Source organism: Camarhynchus parvulus, chromosome 19, assembly GCF_901933205.1.
Source record: "Camarhynchus parvulus chromosome 19, STF_HiC, whole genome shotgun sequence".
Taxonomy (NCBI): Eukaryota; Metazoa; Chordata; class Aves; order Passeriformes; family Thraupidae; genus Camarhynchus; species Camarhynchus parvulus.
The window spans coordinates 5,770,340-5,795,078 of NC_044589.1; the positions used below are offsets into that span (position 1 = coordinate 5,770,340).

At 58.7% G+C, this 24,739-nt stretch overlaps 1 protein-coding gene across 1 annotated transcript; it reads right to left on the reverse strand.

Annotated features, from left to right (window-relative positions):
* Positions 1 to 585: 585 nt before the first annotated feature.
* Positions 586 to 24,015, reverse strand: TMEM132E (transmembrane protein 132E). The gene is made up of 9 exons (XM_030962612.1): positions 23,879 to 24,015; positions 12,207 to 13,092; positions 10,958 to 11,098; positions 7,753 to 7,945; positions 7,179 to 7,322; positions 3,168 to 3,373; positions 2,327 to 2,606; positions 2,060 to 2,251; positions 586 to 1,633 (listed from the first exon to the last, which is right to left on the reverse strand). Exons 1-9 carry the CDS (start codon positions 23,949 to 23,951, stop codon positions 605 to 607), a joined length of 3,144 nt encoding a protein of 1,047 aa, XP_030818472.1. The 5' UTR covers positions 23,952 to 24,015; the 3' UTR covers positions 586 to 604.
* Positions 24,016 to 24,739: the final 724 nt, after the last annotated feature.

Sequence of the window (24,739 nt, forward strand, 5' to 3'; positions counted from 1 at the left end):
TGGTCACCCCCAAACTGCCCAACAGCCAGGGAGTGGGGCACAGCGGGAATTTGGGGCTGTGGTGGGGACAGCAGTGCCCTGGGCCCGTGGCCATTGTGCCCCCAACTCCTGCCTCCCCCAGCATCACCCAGCGTGGGCCAATACCCCAAAAACCGTGGGGTGACCCAGCACTCACCTCCAAAATTGTGCAACTGAGCGCGGCAAAGGCTGGGGGAGGCCCTTGGGGAGCCCTCACCCACCACCTCCCTGCTGGGCTCCGGGGGGAATTCGGGATCTCTCCCTTGTCCCAGCCCCTTCCCGGCAGGACCCCCAGCCTCCTCCTGCCCGGGCCACCCGCACACCCTGAGCTGTGACCCCATCCCCTGTGGGCAGCCGGGGGGCCACGCTGTGCTGCTGCTCCCCTGGGACACCCGCTGAGGAAAACTGAAAAAAGGCCCCCCCGGAGGTGCCTTTGGAGGGGGTGAGGACGTGAGATGTGCGGAAGAAGGAGCCGAACGTGGGTGCCCGGCCCCGGGGAAGCGTGGTGGCGGCGTGGCACGGCGTGGCGTGGCACAGCGTGGCAGCCCCTCCCTCCCACCCCATCGCTGCTGCTGCTGCCCCTGCGTTAAGCAATCTCCTTGATCCTGCGGATGTAGTTGTGGAGCTCCTCGGGGTCCTGCAGCCCCATGTCCTGGCACACCCATTCCAAGTCCTCCTCGTCGGCGATGGGGATGGAGTTGTAGGCCAGCTCGTCCGAGGGCATGGTGGCGAAGGTGGTGAACTTCACCCGCTTCCGTTTGGAGGTGGGCGAGTTGAGCGGGTCCTCGCTCTGGTCCCGCGTGGAGCCCCCCGAGGAGCCGTCCCCGCGCCCGTGCACCTGGCTCTGCACGCTGGTCTGCGAGCTCCCGCTGCTGTGGTGGTCCCCGTGGCAGCAGGTCTGCACGTTTTCCAGCGGGTTCCCCGGGCTCTCGGGCTGCGGGGAGAGGTCATTGTGAGCCCTCAAGGGCTGCCCGTTGCCCAGGAAGACCCAGTGGTGGGAGTGGTCCATGTTGGTCTGGCCTTCCGGCGGGATGCGCTTGTGCCGGTACTTCAGCACAAAGACGATGCAGTTGATGAGGAAGACCAAGATGGCCAGGCAGAAGACGCCCAGCAGGGCGTACATCCCAATCTCCAGGTCCGTCAGCCCCCGCGTCACCTGCACGAGGCCGGTGGGGATGGTGGGGAAGTCCTCGGTGGGATGAGACGCGCTGGACATCCGGCTGTCCTGGCTCGGGTCCGCCTTCCTGTCCACCTCTGCCCGCAGGGTGGTGCTGGCCCCGGCCTCCCCCAGCCCCGGCCTGCTGGACACGTGGTCGTAGTCATACGTGGGGTCCTCCTCGGAGCCGAAGTGGACGCGCACGGTGGCCAAGGCCGTGGAGAGGACGCTCTTGCGCTTGGTCTTCTGGCAGCTCTCGCAGATGACCAGCTCCGCCCGCAGCAGCTCCCCCGCGCCCTCGCTCTCTGCCACCACCAAGGGGAACGCCCGGTCCTGGGTCACCGACACCACCTTCTCGTCCAGGCTGGTCACCACCAGGTTGTAGTCCTTGGGGTCGTACAGGGACAGGGGGGCCGTGGTGCCGTCGCTGTAGGAAATCCACAGGCTCAGCAGCGCTTCCTGCAGGACCAACACACGCACCGGTTGCCCAGCAGGAGGCCAGTCCCACCCCTTTGTCCATCCCCCATCCACCCTTTTATCCCTCCATAATCCGCCTTGTTCCAAACATTCCCTGTTTTTTCTCCTCAGCCTATTCTTCTCTCCATGTCCGCCGTGCTTGCCCAGGCTCAACCCAAATCCCAGGTGTGGCTCCCAGAGCTGGGCCAGGAGCTGTACAGGATTCCATCCCTCCCCCTTTGTCCCCACGGTTGTGTCCTGTCCCCAGGCTTGGATCACAGGTCTCCATGAAGGTTTCTGAGGTGTTTTGGGGTCACCAGGGTGTTGTGAGGACAGTGAGTGCTGTGAGGGCTGGAGTGTGGCAGGATTTGGGAGGAGGAGGTTGCACCCCAAGTTCCCCCCCAGGCCTGGATGCACCCCTGGCCTCACCTGCTTGAAGAAGCTCAGGGTTTGCTGCACGGACGTGCGGGCAATGATGGTGTGGCTGTTGCCAGGGCTGGGGTGGAGGGACAGAGAGAGGCTGGAGACCACCTGGGCCTTCAGATCCGTGATGCTGACCTTCTCCTCCGCCACTGTCACCAGCGTCTCGCCCAGCACCGCCTCCACCAGCGGGGACACCACCTGCAGGGGACGAGGTTCTTGTCACCCCCACCAGCCCAGCCAGGCTGGCAGAGGGGGAAAGGTGGCCAGGGGTACCTTGAAGAGGGTGGTCCCTGGCTCCCGCCCGGCCAGCGTGGAGCTGTCCACCATGTGGGCCACCCGCGGGTCGTCCACATGCATGAAATCGCTGACCAGGTCGGTGACCTCCACCAGCCAGTCTGGCCCCAGCATGGTGACCACCTGGCCCGTGCCCTCGGCCGCCGTGGTGTGGAACTGGGTGAAGACCTGCAGCGTGGAGTGCTGGTACTGCAGGGCACAGCCCCGGCTCTGCTTCCGCTCATCCTCATCCTCCTCGTGCTCGCTGTCCCTCACCGACCTGCAGACAGACGGATGGATGGACAGATGGATGGATAGGGCAGTGAGTGGGAAGTGCTGCCAAGCTCCCCACACTATGGCTCCTCAGCCTCCCTCAGGAAAGGTGACCAATCAGGGAAAAACAAGATGTCACCAAAAAATGGTGGCTCCTGGGCAAAAGATGCCTGCTGTCCATGAGGGATTCCAGGGATTTAGCAGGACGTGGTAACAGCAGGGTCACCAGCATCTCTGCCCACTCAGTAAATGAGAGGACAAGGTGTCTCTGCTTGGGATGGACACTTGGAGGTCTTTAGATCTCAAAAAAGGGACTTGGGAGCTTGGCTGTTCCCAGTTTCATCCAGGGAACTTTTGACCACAGCCAAGGAGGGATGTTCTCCACCAACCTCACTGTGAAATTTATTCCTTACCCATAACCTGTGCCCATGACCTCTCCCCTTTCCACCAAAGACCCCTGAGACACCTCTCTCCCCACCACCTTTAAAAACCTCCTCATGAAGTAGCTGAGAAAGACAATTAACCCATGACCACCTCGCCTTCTCCAGGCTGGCTCCTCAGAACCCACCTCCTGTCCGGCAGGATGGGCACCCTCCAGCCCTTGACCTGGCTCAGCCGGGCGTCCGAGAGCTCGATGTGCAGGGGCAGTTTGGGCACCCACACCGTCATCTCCAGCGGGGCCGACAAGTGCTCATAGGTGAAGGTGACCCGGGCACTCATGGAGCCCCGCGACTCCTTCCCGCTGACAAAGACGTAGTCGCAGCTGCTGGAGACCTGTGGGACAAGAGAGAGGGTGGGAATGGTCCCGTAGGCATGGCAGAGATGCTGGCAGGAGGCTGGAAGAGCAGAACGTCACCCAGCATGAATCCAGCTCATGCCCCTGGAGCAGGGATGCTCCCTCCTCCTGGAGATCCTGCTCAGACAGAGGTCCACACCTCATGTCCACCATGCAAAATGTCCCCTGACCCAGATGCTCCTGAGATACAGATCCACATCCCGTGTCCACCCTGCAAAATGTCCCTTGATCCAGGTCCTCCAGCCAGCCCGCACTCTCTCTCACCTCACCAAGAACCTCTACTTGATGCCTCAGCTTCTCTTTGGCCTCCACACTGAATTGTCCCTGAGCTAGAGGTACCCATGTGTGATTTACAGAGGTTGCAAATTGCTCAACCTGGAGATTTGCCCCAAAATCTCCTCCAGAGGAGGCAGCAAGCACAGATCCCTCTCATGCCTGTCCTCACCATTGCCTTGTCCTCATCCCTCCTGCTCATCCCAGAGCAGGATTCCTGTGGTTTGAATGAATCCTCCTGAACCTCTTCTCGTTCCTCCTCCTGTAATTCCCACTTATGCAAACGCCATTCATTAAATTTGCTATAAAACAAACCCATCCTGCAGGGGGGGGTCATTCATTACCACCCGCCTGAGCCAGGTAAGGAGCTCAGGGGACACCAAGCTCCAGGGTTTGGGGTCAGGTCACCAATCAACAACTCCTTCCCAGCCAGAGCGGCAGAAGACAGCCAGAAGAGGACTCCAAGCTTTCATCTACAGCTGCCCCATGGCCAAACCCTGATCCCCTGTCAGGAATTGCACCTGATTTGTTGGATGGTGAGGAAGAAGAGAACCCGTTTGCTCAGCCAGCAGCACTGAGCACCTGAAGAGCACAAAAGAGTTGATTTCCAGCAGCTGGGAATCCCTGGATTCTCTGGTGGCTGATATAGGGCTGAGGCCAGGCTGCAGTGGAGGTGGCTGACATCCCCGTCTTTCTCCCAGCCTGTTCCTTGAGCATCTCTGGGCAACCAGTGCAGGAACTTTGCTTTTTTGAGCCCACAGCAGGGTTTGACTTCTACAACAGCTCCAGGAGCTCGATGCACAGTGTCCACAGTCCCCTAGGGCTGGTGGAGGAGGCAGAGTCCTGGACCTGAGCTCCTGGGGACATCCCCGAGCCCAGGAGGGAAGGGTGATGCAGGAGGGTTTGTTCCTTGTCTTCCTATCAGAGGTACCAGCTCAGCAAGTCTGACAAGACAATCTCATCCGTGGCGAGGCAGTGCCTGAATAAAGATGAGCTCCCAGGTGAATCCTGCAGCAGAGGATCTCTGGATATTGTGCCATTTATCACAATAAACACGATGGGCTCTGCTGGCGTTACCGCGGCTAATAAACCCCCCCGGCACCTCCTTCTGGGCACCACTTGCTCTGCAGCCAGGAGGGGGCTGAAACTATGACAACAGAAGATCCCTGCACACCAGGCCTGTCCCGAAGATGGAGTGAGTGCAGATTAGCTTGGAAATGAAGCTTGTTCGGGGAAACTTCCCGGATTTACGGCGAGCTGTCAGGAACAGAGAGGCTGAGGGCTGCCTGGGCTCCCAGCCAAGCACCGCTGCCTCCGCTGCTGTGGCCAGGAGTTCCCAGCTTGGCACAGGGACAGGCCTGGGATCAAGGGGACACACGTTCTCCAAGGCCCCCAGGAGTGGGGAGAGCCAGCATGGTCCTGGTGGTGGCTGTGGGTGAGCAGGGTCCCTGAGGATCGGTCCCATTGAGCTCCTGGGGGTTCTCCAGGGGATGTGGAGTGTGGGGTTCTCAGAAGGGTCACACACAGGTGAGGTTGAGCATCTCCCACTCTCTGTGTGACCCTCCACAGCCCACAAGGTCACCACCCATTTTAAAAACAGGGGGTGATTTCCACACTACCTTGAGTGGTGATGTCCTCCTGTACACCTTTGTCACCGCAGAAGGGGATGAGCATGACAACTCCCACTCATGCTCTCCCACCACATCCTTCAGAGCCACGTCCACACCAAGCCCAGGACAAATTCCACGTTACACAAGAGAGCAACCACCAGGGAGCCAGCCCAGAGGCAGCTCCCCATCCCGCCCTCACGTTAAATTATTTACAGCAACAGATAGCACATCCCACTCCGTAAGCTGTGATTTATGGAGCAGGTTTGGAGCCCTGACACCGCAATCATACTCCCCGATCTCAGCAGGTAACTGAGAGCTCCCTCGGAAATGAAGCTCCAACACAAACACCAAATAACTCAGCAAGAAATGGCACAGGGCTCCGAGCAGGATGAGAGCTGGGGCCGGAGGGCTGCTCCCTGCATCATTCATCCCAGCTCCTGGGCATGTGCCTGCTCCCCCCAGGGCTGGGGACAGAGTGTCAATAGATTTATGAGCAGAAAGGCAGCACATTAAACAGTTTAAGTGTCTTGGAGTCCATCCTGAAGTGTATTATTGCTCCAGTGTTTTATCACGCTGGGGAGGACCGGGCTCCATAAATTAGAGCCGGTCCTGTAAATCCCACGGGTGTGAGTTTGAGTCAAGAACTTGGCTAAGCACTTTGGGGCACTGGATGTCCCCCATGGAGAGCAAATCCCAGCAGGGACAGAGCTCTGCCATCACCCCTGTGGCAAAGAGGACAAGGGGCTACAGCCCCCTGGAGAATCCAGACCCTTCCCTGCCTCTGCCCAGCCCAGCAGAACATGGAAAGGGAAAGCTGGCTGGGTGCACGCAGGGAGAGGGGTAGGAGGTGTTCAGGAGAAGGGAATGATGTCTGGGGGCGGATGGATGGATGGAAATGGTGGCAGAGTGACACGGGCAGTGGGCAGATGGATTTATTCAGGGATGGAAAAAATGTATATGGATGAACAGGGCTGGTGGTGGAAAATTGGAGGGTTTGAGGATCAGGGGCTGCCTCAGGGCAGGGGCAGGGAGACTTTGGCACTGGCCCCATCAGCACCTCTCCCACCCGGATCTTCCCCCTCAGCTCCCCTTTTCCCTCCATCATTCCCATCTCACCAGTCCCCTGATCCTATCAGGACATCAATGTCACTCAAGGCCCGAGTGCAGGCGCTGATGGGAGCGTGCAGCTCAGCCCACAGTGACAATATTTCCCCTTATCAGCACTTAGTGTTTTGATAACCCACAGTTACAGCTGCTGCCTGCTGCCAGCGTGGGAGCATCCCATGGCCTCTCCAGGGACAGTGACAAAGTGTCTTGTCCTTCTCCCAACAGACCCCAGGGAGAAGCTTGCACAGACTTGTCACAGACATCTTTTATGAAAAATCTTCAGGATTTTTCCTCTTGAGAAGCTGAGAGGCCTCAAGAACAAAATATAAACATTGATTATCTGCTGCTGTGGAATGCAACAATAGATCTTTGATTGGCCCATGTTGGTTGTTCCTAATTAATGGTCAATCACAACCCAGCTGGCTCGGACAGAAAGTCTGAGCCACAAGCCTTTGTTATCATTCCTTCTTATTCTATTCTTAGCTAGCCTTCTGAGGAAATCCTTTCTTCTATTCTTTTAGTATAGTTTTAATGTAATATATATCATAAAATAATAAATCAAGACTTCTGAAACATGGAGTCAGATCCTCGTCTCTTCCCTCAACCTGAGACTCCAGCAAACACGGTCACACAGACTGGAGCCACCAAGGGGTTGACACTTGGTTTAGGTGGGGTTGTGAGCCACATCAGCTCAGTCACCAGCCCCAGCCCAGGGTGCTGTTGGGGTCAGCACTCCTGGAAGAACCCCAGCCACCCATGAGGGTCACAAGACCCCCCCATTCCTCACACCCACCTTGATGATGTCCTCGTTGTTGGACTTGCACTCCACCATGGCCGAGACGTCCACGATGACGCCGCTGAGCTCGATGGCAATGACCTTCACGGGAATGGCCACCGTGCGCCCCGTCAGGATGGCCGTGTTGATGATCTCTGTGTCCTGGGGGGGGCATGGAGAGGGTAACATCGTGTTAGAGGGCAGAGGAGGACCTGGGTGGGCATGGGATGGAGGGATGGATGGAGGGAGGGAGGGATGGAGGAATGGACGTAGAGATGGATGGATGGATGGATGGATGGACATACAGATGGATGGATGGATAGATGGATGGATGGATGGACATACAGATGGATGGATGGACGGATGGACGGATATACAGATGGATGGACATACAGATGGATGGACATACAGATGGATGGACATACAGATGGATGGATGGATGGATGGACATACAGATGGATAGATGGATGGACATGCAGATGCATGGATGGATGGATGATGGATGGAGGGATGCTATAGGGCAGGTGGTCAATCTCTCAGGGGTTGCCAACCCCTCAAAGCAGGTAACAACAGAGGGCAGGAACCTGCTCACCATGGCCAGGGGCACGATGGCCCTGATGTCCCTCTGGATGACCGTCAGCTCCGTGACCACCTTCTCCAGGTCGGGCGGGGGGTTGCGGCCCCGGTAGTCGATGTGCCACATGATGCGGCGCGTCACCGACTGGCTCGTGAAGTTCTCCATCTCAAAATCCAGCTGCATGATCTCAGACGAGGAGTCCCCATCCCTGGGCAGGGGGACAGGAGGTGAGGTGGCTGTCCCAGGTCCCACAGACGCCCTGGGATAAGCACCAGGCCATCAGAGTCCCCAGCAGGCGTCCTTGGTGTCCCCAGGCTGCCAAGGGGGACTGGCAGTGGGTGCCACCCAAACCCAGCAGCCCTGACCCCACCTCTGCAGAGGCTGCTCCTGCAGATTCCCATGGGGATCTCCCCAGTGGGAGAGAGAAATGTTTTTCACCACCTCCCCCAGCAGGACGAAAAACCTCATCAGCTCTGCCAGGGCTGCTGGGTGACATCACAGGGTGGACAGTGGGTGGCTGCAGGTGCTGGCCTTGTCTCCCTGACTCCATCTTCCCAGCAGTGTGGATGGATTTACTGCTCCTGCCTGGACGCTCATGTCCCACAGGCCAGATCCCACACCCAGAGCACTCAGGAATGACAAACGAGTGTCAACACATGAGCTCAGCCCAAACTGGTGACTTTACAGGCCTTTCCAAGGGGATCCCACAGGGAAACTGAGTCACAGGAGAGTTTCAAGCCCTGACAGCAGGTGGGACAGCACTGAGCTGGGACATGGGACAGGGCTGTGCCCAGCCTGTGACGGAGGATGGGCAGGGGACAGGGGAGAACAGCCCAGGACCATCAGCTCAGCAAACACACACAAATTAATGCCAGGGCTGAGGACAGCAGGACATGGAGCTAAAGGACAGGGTGGACACCACCTCTGGGGTGTCCCCAAGGCAGGACATCATGGCCTGGACACAACCTCACAGCCACAGCATGAATTATTGCTACAGCCCACGCCTACAATCAAACCTCCCCAGACCTGAGCCTGCCCTCCCAGCTCTGCAAATCCTTGGAGTGACGCAGGCTTCAGCCCTGCCCCAAGTCAAACTTCACTGCTCCCCAAAAGTTGAACACCCCCAGAGGAAATCCCAGAGCCCCCACAAACCACAGCACTGGTAAAAGCCCCCCAGAGCCAGCGAGGAGGGGAGGAAAAGTGAAATTCCAGTGGGAGGGAAGCCAGGACTGGCTCCAGTTTCATCTCAGCGCAGCAGCAATGGAGAAGGTCCCATCGATCTGGGGATGCAGGGCACAGCTGGGTTTCTCTCTAATCAATACCTAATGAGTGACAGGGAGCAGGGAGAGAGGAGAGCAAGAAGCTGGAGCTGCTCCAGGCCACGGCAAGCCCTGATCCCTGCTCCCTTCTCCCTCATCCCACAGCAGCTGTGATGGGCTTTGCAGTGGGGCTGACCCACAGGGGCTGCTGGGGTCTTGCCCTGCCCCAAGGCAGCTCTGGGCTTCAAGAGGAATCACCAAAGGCCACAGGGTTTAAAAAAGCAGATTCGGCTGCTCTTCCAATGCCAGGAGTACCAAACCCAGCTGGGAAGAGGCAAGTCCAAAGGCAGAGCAGAGCCAGAGGTGGTGTGGCAATGGGACTCCTCGCTGTGGGGTGCCCCGAGGTGTCCCAGAAGCGTTGCCAGGTCCAGCCACCATCCTCTGCCCTCACCCAGCATCACCTGCTCAGAACAGACAGGAGCCAGGCTGCCAGCATTGGGGGAGCAATTTAGGATGCAGCTGCTGGGGTGTAAAACACCCCAAACTGGCCATTCTGACCCCAAAGCTCAGGGCTCGCAGCCCCTCCCTGCACAGCCAGCACTGCCAAAAGCCCCCAGGGCTCCAGTGAAGCAACTCCTCTATTTGCACAGCCTGGAGGGCAACACGGCTCGGAGTCATTCATCCTCTCCATTCGTTAATATTTGATGGAGTTGTTTGTCTAAAAGGTGATTGTAATCACTTTAAATTCCTCGCCCGTCTCTAACCTTTGCAGGCTGATTGGAAGCAGTGCTGGCAGCGGGAGAGGGGGAAGGGGGACAGGATCCTGCTGCTGGCAGCTCTGCTCTCTGTGCTGTGGGGTGGCCAGGCATGGGACAGGACACTGGTGGCCCTGGGGACGCTCCAGGATCATCCATAGGGCAGTGGCTGCTTTTACTGCCTAGGGTTTAGGGTTTCACCTAGGGTTAGGGTTTTGAAACACAAAGCCCAGAGCTCCAGGCCCTCTGCAGCTGCCAAAGGCATCCCAAGGGGAAAGTAAAGCTGCCACACCATGGCTGCCTCCACAGCTTTTTCCTTGGAAACAGCCTTAGCTGGTGTTGGTGTTTTGGGTGCCTTTTGGAAGAAATGGGATGTGTTGAAGGAAAATCTGCTCTCCTGGTATGAAATGGGTTCTGCAGGGCTTAGGAGGTCACACCAGGGCGAGCAGAGCTGAGGAGATCTTTTTCAAAGAGTCTGGCCCAAGATTTGCTCAATTTTGTGGTGGAGGACAGAGATGTGGGGAGATTTCCACGGCAGAGGACAGGAATGGCTTGAGCACCTCCCGTTGCTTTTACCCAGCTCCTGGAGACACTTGTGTCCCTTTCTCCAAGGCACAGTGACAGAGACATCTCTGTTGTTTTCCAGCACTTCAGAATCTTTCCTGCTGCTGCTTTTTACCCCGTGCCCATCCCCTGCCCTCACATGCCGTGTCCTGCCAGTCTCACATCTCCCCTTCAGGCTGAGAGCCCTCTGAGGTCTCAGCTTGGCTTTGTGGGTCCTTTCTCCTTCAGATCATTCTCAACTCCATCTCCAGGGCTCTCCTCAGCTGCTCTTTCCCAGCGTCTCAGGAATGTGTGAGCAGGGCAGAACTGCCTGTCTCAGGAGCTGACTTGGATCCTGCTCCCCATCTAACACTCATCCATCACTTTAGGGTTCAGATGGGACCTTGCCTTTCTCCCTTTCCTTCCCAGAGGAGACACCAGGACAGACAGCAAAGAGCTGCTGCTTCTCACACCATTAAAACCTAATTTAAAAAATTAAAATTCTTCCACCCCAGACTAAGGAATTCTCCACATCTTCACACCTCAGCCCTGAAATCCTCAGTTTCCCTTGTGAGCACCCAGGCAGCACTGCAGCCACCCAAGCAGAGCTGCTCCAGGCCCAATCCCAGCCCTCCCCAGCATTCCCAGAGGTGCAGCCCTTACCTGGGCCCGGCCCCATCCACCCTGGACACGTCGACGGTGGCAGTGGAGTGCTTGCCACCCGTCAGCAGCTCCGAGCTCACCAGCCACTGCCCGCTCCTGGACTTGGTGCTGAGCAGGTTCACACCTTTCTTGGCCTTCACCCTGCAGAGAGCAAGTCAGGGATGGATCCTCACCCTCAGGCACCCCTGGGTGCCCTGGGATACCCTGCCACGGCACGGGTGGAGTTTTTTTCCCTGATCCCTTCAGGCTGTGGGAAGCACCACCCAGGCTGGCAGCAACAGCCCATTCCAGCTCCTGTTTCATGGCACTTTGTCCCTCCAGCAGGATTTTGGACCCCCAGCGTCAGTGCTGACCCCAGGCCTTGGGCACCCCTGGGGTGAAAGACAGGAGAGCCTGGAGCACCACATCCCCCATTCCAGGGGCTCCCTGCTGGTCCAGAGGCCACAGCAACTCTTGCAGGTACCCTTTGAAGAGGTGTGGCCGGGGCTTGTGTCCCCATCTTCAGGGACACGCAGTGATGGGGGTCCCCCCTGCACACCTGCCCACACTGGGGTTCTCAGCACCTCCTGCCCACCACCCCATTCTGCTCCCACCTGGTTCTGGGGCAGGAGGAGGGGATATGGGGCAACCCCCTCACTCCACAGCAGCCCCAAAGCCGTACCACACCTTGTCCCCAAAGTGGCTGGGAATAAACCCAGAGCTGCTGGCAGGATCCCAGTGCAACTGGGAGCACTGGGAGAGCAAAGGCAGCAGTGCAGAGATGTCCTGCAGGGACAGCCCTTCCCTTTCCTGTAGGAAGTTCCCGCTGCAAACCCACATTCCATGTGCTGGATTCAGAGGCCTGTGTGCCAGGAATAAAGCTCTGGATCGAAAACCTCCAGCAGAACTTGACTCCTTTCCTTCACCTCGCCTTGAAGCCTCTCCACCAGAGGTAAACCTGAGCTCCTGCATGCCTGGTACCTGTCCCAAGTGCCCAGCTGCATCATCCAGCTTAGCCAAAGGTGTCTCTGAGGTGAAACACCACACATCCGGCTAGCCAAAGGTGTCTCTGAGGTGAAACCACCACAGTTACCACCTTTGGTCAAGCAGCAAGGGCCAGACATGTTCCATCCGGCTATATTGGTATTTAATTCCAATAATTCCAGATATTCCAGACCTGCCCCAGCCTCCAGCAGATCCTACAAACACCCCATCCTCCCACAGCTGCTTTTCCTTTTCCAAAGCAGCAGGAACAGCCCCAGGGCCTCACCTGAGGGTGAAATGCTCCACCGTGGAGTTGGACATCAGGTAGAGGAGGATGCTCAGCACCTCCCCGGGCTTCAGGGGCTTGTCGGGCAGGCGGATGAAGACGTTTCCATCGAGGTGGTGCTCCTGCAGGGCGGGCCCCGGCGGGGGCTGCAGGAGGCTGACGCTGCCGATGCGCAGCAGCGGGTGCTGCGTGGGACCCTCGGTGCGGGCGCCGCCAAGGCCGCGGCGAGCGTCCCCCAGGCACTGCCCGGCGCCGTCGGGCGCATGCAGGGTGTAGTACAGCTCTGCCTGCTGGCTCTCCACCTCCAGGCTCTCGGCGCTCTTCCTCCTGCCCAGCGGCACGGCCGAGGGGCCGAACCAGGCGTGGGGCAGCTCGGCCTGCACCAGGCACATGGCCAGGCTGCCCCGCAGCCGGCACGAGCTCTTGAGCTCGCGGGCGTCGCGGAAGGCGTGGAGCCGCACGCACGGCAGCCGGTCCGTCACGTCGAAGTCGTCCCAGTCCCGGCCGGCCACGTAGAAGAGCACTTGGACCACGGGCTGGCTGGCCACCAGCCGGGGCTGGACGATGAAGGCGCGCACCTTCCAGTTGACGGTGAGGCGGTCGGGCACCTCCAGGGTGCTGGAGGGCTGCAGGTGCTCCTTGGGCAGCACCAGCCCCGTGCTGAAGGGCCCCAGGGTGACGTTGAGGACGGGCAGCTCCTTGGTCTGGAAGACGACGAAAGGCTCGGAGCGCTGCAGAGGGGCGCTGCCGTTGCCCGCCGGGCTGGCTCCCAGCTCCTTGAGGAAGAAGGCCAGGCGGGTGTTGGACAGGCGGTAGCTGACGGGCAGCAGCATGGCACCAGGGGGCTCGGCGGGCTCGGGGCTGGGGGCCGGGCCCTTGGCGTGGGCTGCAGAGGGGAGGGAAAGTGCAGGTTAGCATGGGCATCCCCTCTGGAACAGCTCCTGAGCAGGGAATGCTGAGCCAGGCAAGAGCAGAGCAAGGAGGAGCTGGAGTTTCAGCCCCTCAAACCAGCAAGAGCCTGGCTGGGTTTCTGTGCCACAAACCAAAAATGCAGAAGATCCCAGGAGCTCGAGCAGAGCCAAAGCCACCCTCGTGGGATGGGGTGTCCAGGGTGTGCTGAAGCCACGTCCAGCCTCATGTGGTCCCTGGGGAGCCCAAAGCATTTTCATCTCATTGCAAAGCTCCCACACCTTCTCGGTGATTTCTCATGGGTATCTTCCTCACAGCACAGCCAACAAACTCCAGCTCTCTCCTCACCCAGCTAACCCACTCTTTTTTGGCACTCATCCTCATGGAACACAGCTGTGGCCTGTTAAAGGCAGGCCTGTTCCTAACCTTTGGTAATTAGCACACCTGCAACTCCTCAGCGGTGAGATTACCTTCTACATTATCTTTCTTTTCTTACATTCTATCCCCCCACACCAAAGCACTGGTCACCCACCCCAGCACTGCCTGAACCAGCACAAACCCTTCCACAGAAACAGGGCTGGCTTCCTCCCAGCTCCATCCCTGCTTCCCAAGGCACAGATGCTGAGTTTCTCCAGAGGCTCGTGACCAAATGTTACATCCAGGTTGATTTTTGGCTGGCAGATCCCACCATGTATTTATTATTATCATCAAGGCTTTCCTTCCGCTTCCAGCTCCCAGATCACCCAGGAAAGGTGGCTAAATCAGCCCCCAGACCTGCTCTGTCCCCACACCTGCCTTAAGCATGGTGTCACAGCCACCCTGTCACCTGCCACCCACCCAGGGGTGTCACCCACATTCTGCTGTCCCCACATGACAAACCTGTCCCAGACTAAATTATTCCAGACCTGGCGGAAAGATGACACAGGTGATGTTGGTGCCACTTTGTGCAAACCCCAACAGCGCCCAGGACCCTTCAAAACTCCCCTTTTGTCCTTCATTTTGATCAATTTTGCCTTAAAAAAAAATAACTCCAGGGCTGGCAGAGCAGGGAGCCCCTGCCAGCCGAAGGGCAGAGCTGCTCGAGCCCCTCGGAAGGATCTGGTTACCACACTGCAAGCAGAGGGAAAACCCACGGAAATCTTCCTGGGAAAGGTGTTGTGCTGGCAGCTGCGGGAGCCTGGAAGACATCTCAAGGTCTTTGCCTTCTCCAGCGGCTGCCAGGAATTCCCAGGAGCGCTGGATCCCCCCCGCTCCCCGCATCCTCCGTTCCCGGTGCTGATTGCAGCCGCTCCCAAGCGGCTCCCGAGCAGCAGAGCCCAAATTACCGATGTCAAACCACGGCGAGGAAAGGCGCGGATGTGACGGCTCCTCTCCCGGCAATCACTCAGTCCCGTTCCCCACAGGGGCTTTGCATCGTGCTAGGACCCGGAGGAATTTTCCAGCCCTAAAAAGTGGCCCCAGACGCTTTCCTGGGGGCTCCAAAGATGCAGGAACCCCCAGCCCCATCCGCTTTCCCAGGGGCTCAAGGGATGCAGGAACCCCCAGCCCAGCCCCTTTCCTGGGGGCTCAGGGGATGCAGGAACCCCCGGGCCAGGAGGGGAGGCCTCTGCTGTGGGGCACAGGGGAGTTAAGCAGCTTAGAGGGTTCATATGAAAGGATTAGCACTGGATGGGGGACAGGCAGGACCTGCATCCCGGGATGGAAGCTGTCCCGGAGCCAGGCAGAGAATTCCCCGGGGCTGGGGGAATGCTGGGGATGCGCTGCCACAGCTGCAGCCCCTGCCACCCCATCCTGCCGGCTCTGCCTGTTCTCCCATCTCCCGGAGAGGCAGGAGCTGCAGGAGAGGTGCTAAACCCTGGAATGCACCCATGGGTGCCCCTCTGCTCAGGGGCACCAGCACTGCTCCAGAACCAGCAGCTTTCTGCCCTCAAGATTCATGGGAGTTGGTTTCTGCTGTGAAAGGTGAAGGTTTGCATCCTCCTGCCATCCCCAACGAGTGGAAAAGGGAATTTTTTTCCAGGGTATGAGATTATTAGAGGAAAAGGATCCAGCAGCTGGAGCGACACGAGCTGGGCCCACTTGGGTACAGGGAAAGGGCTTTGCTCAACCCACTCTGAAACAGCATCAGATTTCAGCCCTCCAAAACCTCCAGGGTTTGATCAGGACATTTCACAGGGAAAACCCACCCAAATCCCACCCAAATCCCACCCAGCTCAGTGCCCAGCACAGCCCCAAGCAAATCCAGCCTTGAGGTGCTGCAGGATTTCTGGTGTCACAGGAGAAGCTCTGGTGAGCACCCCATGCCTGCAGTGAGGGGCACCCTGTGTCACCCACCCTATGCAGGGTTCGGGTGCCATTTGGCCCCTCCAGCACCCAGCTCCTCCCTCCCTGCCTCCGTGGGGATTCTCTGCTGGATAATCAGGGTTGGGTGTAGCAGGATGAGGAAATCGCCTCCCAAACTCGTTTTGGTGGCGCAGTGGGGACAAGCAGGGTGGCCCTGTCACCGAGCCCTGCCAGCTGGGGCGGGGACAGGGCCAGGCTGGGCTGGAGATTAATGGCATGGTCATGATGAGCTGAGCGCCGGCGGATTGGCGGCACCCAGGGAAGCGATTTCCTGCCCAGACAAAATGCATTTAAATGATGCTCTGATCTGCGGCCGGGAGGGGACGGGAGCGGCGCCTCCCTTCGCTGGCCCTAAACTAATCCCGACAGGAGCGGGTCTAACCCAGGCTGGAATTACAGCCGGAGGGACGGAGAAGGCAGGCAGGAGATGCGTGGAGCTGTGGGTGCAGGAAAGGGGGAATAGGGATAAATAAAACAGAGGGGAGAATAAAGAATGGATGTCAAAAGTGACAGGACAGCAAGAGAACAGCTCCTGGATAAGGAAAGGGGGAAAAGGGAAAGGGGGGAAAAGGAAAGGACCCAACAAAGAAGGGTGCCTGGAAGGAGACAGGAAGGATGGACATACAGCAGAGCCCAGCACTCTGCAGTCCCCACACCGCTGTCCCCAGCCCCTATTTCCCTGTCACCCCCGGGAGCGGAGGTGGCCTCACGTCCCCCTGTGGCCGGGCCTGGGGGACAGAAGGGTTAAGCCCTGCCGGCCGGCTCTGCCCTGCAGCCCTGCTGCCGCTGTGGTGAGCGGGATTTGCAGCACCTGACCTGCATTCCGGGTTTATTGGGCCGGCACTGAGGGGCCCATCTGGCCCTTCCAGCCCGGCAGCTCAGCACGGGCAGCCAGGGCAGAGCTCTCCGTGCCTGGCACATCCCCGCTGCCCCGGGCTGAGCAGCCGCCCCCAGCCCCATTGCAGGACGGGGCAGGGCTGCCCTGTGTCCCTCGGGAAGCTGGGGGGACCTGCCCAGATGTAAACACACCCTGGTGATCCCTTTGTGGAGCGCCACATCTGCCCTGCCAGATGTGCCCCAGCCACGGGGCCAGATGGGCAGAGCTGCTCTGCCCGCCCGGGAGGGCACGTGGGGACAGAGGCAGAGCCCTCCTGCACTGCCTGAAACCCCAGGACGGGGAAAAACAGCACCAAAGGCCCTGCACATCCTCCCAGCATCGGGCAGGTGGGTGCCCCGTGAAAATTAATTGATTCTCATGTTCTGCCGGTCCTGGGGAAGAGCTCAGAGCAAACCCAAACTCCCGCAGGGGATCAGAGGTGACAGCGCCACGAGAGGTAGCAAAGCCACCCCAGCAGCACCTGCTTGGGCTTTTAGGGAAAATCCAGCATGACATCATCATCTTCATCATCATCATCTTCATCATCCCCACTCCTGATGCAGGGGATGCTGGGCTTGGCCAGCCTGGTGGAGAGGAGGATGGACAGACTGCATGGAGCCACCAGCTCCTCAACCACCTTCCCCTCCTGCCCTGAATGCCCAGAAAACGGGGCACAGGCAGAGCCTCTCCATCCTGCTGCCTGCATCCCTGCTCCCACCTCCTCTCCTGAGGCTGAAGAGCTTCCTCCTCCTCCTGTTGCCCTGCTCCAGAACCAGCAGCTTAGCCCAGCCCAGCTGTCAGCACTCGGGATCACTGCAGCCACGCTCCAGGGGGGAATCTTGATCCTGGCTTATCCCCTGGGCCACAGCGGGGGCTCCCGGGGCTATATCCCCACTTATGGGGGGAAAAGCACACAGGGAAAGCCCTGGACAGGAGGGAGGGGAGGTTTGGGGTCAGCCCAGGAGGGTTCAAAGCTCTCTGGATGTTAATGGGTGGCTCTGGGGGCTCGGAGGGTCGATGGATGAATGCAGCTCCGGGGAATGTGGGACTCCAGCCCCAGCTCCTGCCAGGCTCCCGTGCTGTCCCAGCTTGGAACAAGGCAGGAGAGCTGTCCCGAAAGCAGTGACCTGAGCTGCCATAGTGGCAAGGCCGCCCCAAATGCCCAGGGAGGGATGGAGGGGGTGTCACTGTCCCTGCCAGAGGGCTCTACCCCGGCTCCCAGCCCAGCTCGGGGCTCCTGTGGAGGGGTTTTTGTGCCCACCAGTGCTCCTCATCCCCAGCTCCAGCGCCATTCCAGGGTGACAAGGTGACAATTTTAGCCCTGAGCAGGGTGATGATGGCAGGACACACCCAGAGGGGTCAGTGGGGTGACGGATTCCCCCAAAACCCCGAGAACCAGGAGTCCCCAAAGAGGACACCCAGCCTGGCTATTCCCCACTGGACACCAGCATGGACCTCTCCCTTCCCTTTGCTTCCAGCCCATTCCCCTGAGCCTCCTGTGGATCCCAGGCCCAGCCCCAAAATCTGCTGGTTCAGGCTTTGCCACCCCATCCATTCAGGACCAAGCACAAAGGGAAAACAGGGGTGGCAGTGGCCCCAGACACCTGGGATGTGCCACATCTGAAGCTTCTAGAGATGCCCCACACCTGGAGCTCGCACAGCTGGATGTTCCCACAGCTGGAGGTGGTCCCAGGGAAGGGTCAGGCTCAGACATCTCCCTACCTCTCTCCTGGGAATCCCTTCCCTCCTCATCCCACAGCACCGACCCCAGTGGGGTCAGCACCTCCAAAAACCCTAAAAACCAACAAAAAGGGAAAAAAGAATCCTCCAGGCCTCCATTAAAACTCAGCCAGCTTCAACATGTGCCCCTCTCCACTCCACACTCTCCCAGAGTGAAAAAAAAAAATAGAACTAGGAATTAAATACAAACCAAAAGCAGAAAATACAGAGAGACCCCTCATGGAAACCTCCAAAACATTCCCTGCAGGCAAAGCCTTGGAAATTGGTTTTGGTGGCATAAATGACAACAAGCCTTCCCTCTGATGCATCCAGAGCCTCCATCTCCAGTCCCAGCTAATTGGAACTCAATTAGGTGAATAATTGTTACAAATGTGGAATCACCTTCCCCTGGCACAGAGCGGGGAGAGCGTGGGAAGAGCAGGATGCAGGGATGCTCCTGGAGCTGTCCAGGAGCCATGGCAGGGATGAGCTGGGAATTCCCATGGCTCTGAGAAGATAAACTGCTTCCCAAAAATCAGCCTGGGGCAGGAATTGAGTGGGAGCTGGATGGGATGTGGAGTCCTGGGAGCAGCAGGAGGGGATTCTCTAACACAGGGCTGTGCCTGGTGGGCTCATTTCTTGTAGATCCCTGAGATTTCTCCCTCTCCCAAAAGTCCAACCTGGCTTTTCCATCAGCAGGAGCAATAAAATCCAATAGCAGTGGTGGGACAAATCCTGGGATATTTTTGGGTGGAGAAGAAGCATTGAGCAAAAGGGAACCGTTCCAGCAGTGCCAAGGGCTGTGCTTCCCCCAGGAAATTAATAAAAGGGAATAAACAAAACAGGGGAAGGAAAAAAAAAAAAAAAAAACAACAAACCAGAGACCTAAAGGAATAAATAAATATGGCCTAAATGGGATGTGCCGTGCAGAGGCACAGCCTGCCATAAATTCCTGGAGCCAGCAAGGCTTTTACACAGCAGCTACTTTAGAGCAATTTCCACAAATCACGCAAGGGACAGGCTGGGGGACGGGCAGGAGAAGGCCTTTCCAGAGGAGGGAGGAAAAAAAAGGAAGAAATTAATTAAAAAGGGGGGATAAAAAAAAGGACAGGGAAGTGGCTGATTATGAATGTCCAGAAAGGAATTCAATGGGAGGGGAGATAGCCTGGGATAAACGGGGCAGCCTTGGATGTTCTGTGGGGCTGCTGGGCTGGGGGAGCTCCACGCTGGGGGCAGCCCAGGTGCTTTCTCCTAAAAACCACCCTGGGGATGCAGAAATGGGAATCAGGGGCAGGGACAGCAGCTCTCAAGGGACAAACCCCCAAACCCCCAGCGTGGGGACAGAGGCAATGCAGGGACACCCCCGAGGCCGCGTGTCCTGCTCGGATCACCCCATCCCCTGTCCATCCCTTGCCAGCAGGGCCAGGAGCTGGAACATCCCCTCTGAGCACTGAATGTGTCCCCAGGCTGCCCTCCCCAGCACTCCAGGCTGTGCCCACAACACCTTCCAGAAGGATTCCAGCTCATTCCTTTCCCTCTGGCGGCGCGTGGTGGAGCCGGATTTGATTCCAGAGGATTTCCCAAGGGAAATCCAGCCCCGGATCTCAGCTTTGGGGTCCAACATCAGCCCCAGACCCCCCAAAAGCAGGGCTGGGAACTGGTACCAGCTCAAACACAGCTGGAATTCATCCCGTTCCCTGGCTCCAGGAGAGGAGCTGATCCCGCAGCCGCACGGAGCCGGCAGCAGCAGCGATTGCATTTCCAACCTGATTTATCCTCCAGAGCAAAACCACAGCTTCTCCTTAAAGGAAAAATAAATGAAAAATTAATTCATTCTCATGTTTTGCCGGTCCTGGGGAAGAGCTCAGAGCAAACCCAAACTCCTGCAGGGGATCAGAGGTGACAGCTCCACGTGAGGTGGCAAAGCCACCCCAGCAGCACCTGCTTGGGCTTTTAGGGAAAGTCCAGGATGACAAATTTTATCCAGGAGGTGGGAAAATGCTCAGCAGAAGGCGACAGTGGCTTCATCAGAAGACTGAATTGGCCTTGGTGGTGATGTCGTCGCCAAGGCCAGGGCAGAGGTGAGGGGGGATGAGGGACACGGGACAGGCCAGGAGCAGCAACAGGTCAGGGAGCAGCTCAGGGAAAAGGGACATCCTGAGGAATCCCCCAGCCCAGCTTGGCCACCCCCAAACGCGCCTGGAGGAGCCCAGAGCTCCCAAACTCCAGCCAGGGGAGCTCCGGCCTCCTTTTCCCTGGGGGATGAGCAGCAGGACTGCCTCACTCCACCCCGCTGAACCATTTCTCCTTCTGCCACCACCACCTCCAGGGGCCACCCCTGGTGTCCCCAACCCCATCCCAGTGTGTCCCACCCCAGGAGCAGCCACTGCCCTGCCTGCCCGCCCGGGGGGCTGCTTGTTAGCAGAGCCATGTATTTAATAATAAAAGATTCTGATTAGATTAGCAGGAGTGACCTTTTCCAGATGGATGGGACGCTCCTGCGGTGGCAGTGACAGGCGCCACGCGGGAGGGGACACCCAGCAGCTCACACACCCCTGATATTATTTTGGCCAGGCAATGCAGGGGCCAAAAAAATCAAAATTGTCAAAATTGTGCTGTCTAAGCAGCCTTTCCCTCACCCACCATCCCCCAGGGTGATGCCACATCCCCCTGACTCCCTCCACAAGAGGCTCTGGAGCTGGGATGTGCTGCTGGAACGTTTGGGATGCTCTGCAGGGATCCTCAGTTTTCCCTTTTTTAGTGTTTTTTAGGATGCAGAGGAGCTGGGAGAGGGATCTCAGCAGCTGGGGTGGTTTAAATAGTAGCACTTCAAAAGAAAAATTCTCAAGGAAATAGCCAGGTTTCCAAAAATCCCTGAGCAATCCCCAGCCAGGGGGTGCTGCCACCCCATCCCCTGCCTCAGTTTCCCCCAAAAGGACTGGATGAGGACCAAACCCTGTGGCTGGTGCTCCCCAAAACCATTGCTCAGAGGATCTCCCTCAGCCTTTGCCCTTCCCTCAAAAACACCAAGAGGGCAAAAGGGAGAGAAGAAAAGAATTTCCCACGGGGGAAATTCAACTTCATACCCCTAAACCCCAGCATCGAGCTGAGATTTCAGTTATTGGGGTTTGGGCGAGCTGGAGCGGGTTTTGGGGTCACACAGGGCCACTCCGGAGCCACAATCCACAAGGAATATCCCTGCACATCCCCCTTTTCTGTGGCACCAAGGTAAAACTTGTGCCAGCTTCAACCCAGCTCAGAGACTGGGTCCTCCCCCAAAAAAATCCCATTGCCCTTCCCTGCCCCTGGGAATGCCCAGCTGCTCCGAGCCCACCCCAAAAGCCGGCCTGGGGGGGCTGCAAACCCCGGGAGGGGTTCCCGGGGCACATTCCCGGTGTTCCCTGAGCAGAGGCCGGTGTGGGTTCCCGGTTCCCGGCAAGTTATGGCACATCTCCACCTGCTGGTGTGCAAACCCCGGAGCTGGAGCCCTCACAGGGACGGGCACGGGGCTGGTTTGGGGTGTGTCCCCCCGGGTTTGGGGTGTCCGGGCTGGAGACCCCGGCAGGGATGGAGCCCTGGAGCAGCATCCTCCTCCTCCAGGATCCCACCGGCCTGGGGTGTGGGGGCAGCCAGGGATTGGATGGGATATGGGATCCAGCACAGGACCCTAAAACCTGCCCGGAATGCTGGCACAGGATCACCCCAGCAGAGCCTCCAGGCTCGTGTGGGAGCAGGGAAACTGAGGCACGCTGCAGGGAGCTGAGGGAAGAGGCAGAATCCAGGTTCGACCCTACAAGACAGCTGAAATCATCCCATAAACCCAGAAATGCTACATCCCAACAGGTCCCAGCACAACTGCGCCGAGCAGACACCACCAGCGTCCATGCTCCACATGTCCATCTGTCCATCCTGCCGTCCTGGGGCCATCCCACACTAGAGATGCCAAAAAACAACCCCAAAAATCCCATTTCTGGGAGCATTCCTGATCTGGGGCCTCGGCCAAGCAGCTCCATGCAGCGAGGCTGGCACAGAGGGCTGCTCTTAAATAAAAAAAACAAGAGAAAAAGGGAAAAAGGGGATGAAATCCTGCAAGCAGGAGAGCAGAGCTGTGCTTCACCACGGGCTGACCCCGAGCCATTTGGAAGGATCTCTGGAGAATCAGGAGCTCTCCGTGGCTTTTTCCGCCTCCCTCCGAGACCTTTATTTGTCCAGGAAAGGCCAGAGAGGGCAGCTGAGCGTCCTGGAAGGGGAATAAAAACTCCTGGCAGAGGTTTCCCTTCCCGTGGGCACAGCCCTGGCACAGGCCACCCTCACCCACCTCCCAGTGGCACCAGGGACCCCCCAGCGATGGGGACACATCCCCAGTGATGGGGGGACAGGGCATCCCCCAGCCCAGGGGACACATCCAGGCCTGACCCTGGGGGTTTGTGTGCTCCCAGCAGCAATGGGGGATCAGGAACAGCCAGCAGGGGATGGGGAGCAGGGGGCACATCCAGCCCCTGCAGCAGAGGCCGTTCCCCATGGATCGCATTGCCACGGGGATGCTTCCCACAGCCCAGCCAGACAGCTGGATCTGCTCCAGGGAGATGGGGCAGGGGGAGATCCTGCTTCCCCTCCAGGCTGCCAGACCCCTGAGCTGGTGCTCCCAGCGAGCTGTGCCAGCAGAGCCACCCCAGGAACAGTCTGGGCTGGGAACAGGGAGCTCTGCCACCCCTGAGGATGGATGCTACGGAAAGTTGTGGCTCCGCAGCCTGGAGCATCCCTGCTCCTCCACTGGGCTCTGAAAACCCCTTCCAGCCCCCATCAATGCTCCCAGTATCCCCCTCCTCGTTATTTCACCCCTCCTCAAGCTCCTCCAAGACCCTCGGGGTGCTGCAGATGCCGGGAGAGCCCCCAGAGTGCCTCGGCCGAGGGCTCTCGGTGTGACACAGAGCCAGGCACGGTCCAGGGATCCCTGCCACTCCTGGAGGGGTCACTTGAGCTGGGCAGTGTCCCCAGGACACCCCGAGCCCCAGGCCAGAGCCAGGTGCCCCCCCAGACTGCAAACAGCCCCCACTTTCTGCTTGGCCGGGCCGGGCAAAGCGGCTTCAGCCGGGGCTCGATTTTAAATGGAAAGCATCCACAAAAACCATTGCTGGAAGCCAGCCCCGTGTCCCTGGGGGTGTGTGACCCCTCGCTGGCCCATCACAGCCCCCAGCAGCAGGTGCTGTCACCAGGGCAGGCCGGGATGTCACCACAGCGCTCAGGATGCGACTGAGAGCCAGGGGAGGGCAGGGCCCCCAAACCCAGGGGTGGGAGGAGGGGGGAGGGGGATGCCAGGGGCTGCACCCCCACCCCAAAACGCTGCCACCCGGGCAGAGCCTGCCCAGCAACTCGGCGCAGAGCGGGGCAGTGTCTGGGTGGGGGTCTGGGGGATCAGCGAGTGGATAATAGCAGATAAACCCCTGATCCTGCCGCTAAAGCAGCTCTGCATTAAGGAGACAAGACTCGGAAAGGGGGGGGAGGGGGTCAGGGGACACCCCCCTCGCCTGGTGTGTCCCCCTGCCACCCTGCTGGCAGCCCAGGCTCAGCCCAGCCCGCTCACAAGCACAAGCTGTCATTTTATTAAGCCAGGAATAAACTCTAATCTTCACCCATTCGGCTTTGGGGGGGCACCGAGGGAGCCAGGGAGGGGGTGGCCGTGGGAGGGGGGACACGGAGGGGCAGGGGGTTACCCGAGGCGGGGGGGCAGATGGCGCAAAGCTCCGTATTGCAGGCAGGGATGATATAGAGATGTATTTGTAAATATTGCCCCCCCTCCATCTCCCCCGGTGCCCGCACTTACCGGGGAGCAGCAGGGAGCAGAGGCAGCAGAGCAGCGCGGCCGGTCCGGGCAGCATCTTCTCCAGAGAGGCCATTGCAAGGTGGGGGACAGCCAGGAAAAAGCAGTGGGGGAGAAAAAAAAAAAAAAACCCGAGGCACCCCAGCGGCGAAAAATAAAAAAATTAAAAAAAATAATAATAAAAGGAATCCAAACCAAGCACCGAAAAAACCCGCAGAAATCCCCCTAAATCCAACCACGTGCGAGCCGGGAGCAGCAGCCAGCGGCGGAATTTGGGGAGGGGAGGGGGAACCGGGTCAGGTTAGGGGGGGCTCGGCTTTGCCCCCCAGCTCAGCGAGCAGAGCGCCCCATCTCCGGTCCCCCAACCCCTCCCCAGCCCGCACCCCAAAGCTGCCGCAACCCCCCCCAGCGCCTGCAGGGCGGCCGGGGGAGCGCCCAGCCGGCGGGGGAGGGTCCCCCTCCTCTTCCTCCTCCTCCTCCTCTTCCTCCTCGGGAGCCGCGAGCGGGGGGAGCAGAGCACGTGGAACCCCCTTTTCCCGGAGGCAAAAGCAGCCCCGATGTGCCGATGGAGGATGAGGAGGATGATGCTGCAGGGTGCGGGTCGCCAGCACAACCCCCTTCCCCCCCCACACCTTGCACGAGAAGAAAAATCAGAATTCCAAGCGCTGTTCTTCCAAAGGGAAAAAAAAAAATAAAAATTGGGGGGGGGGGGGGGGGAAGCGGAAAAAAAAAAAAAGCGGAATTAACGCGCTCCCCCCGAGGAAAAAGATAAACAGGCAAAAAAAAAGAATCAAGCAAAAATACAAGAAAACAAGAAGAACGTAACGCAAAAACCACAGCCCAGAGCCGGGTGAATAATTAATC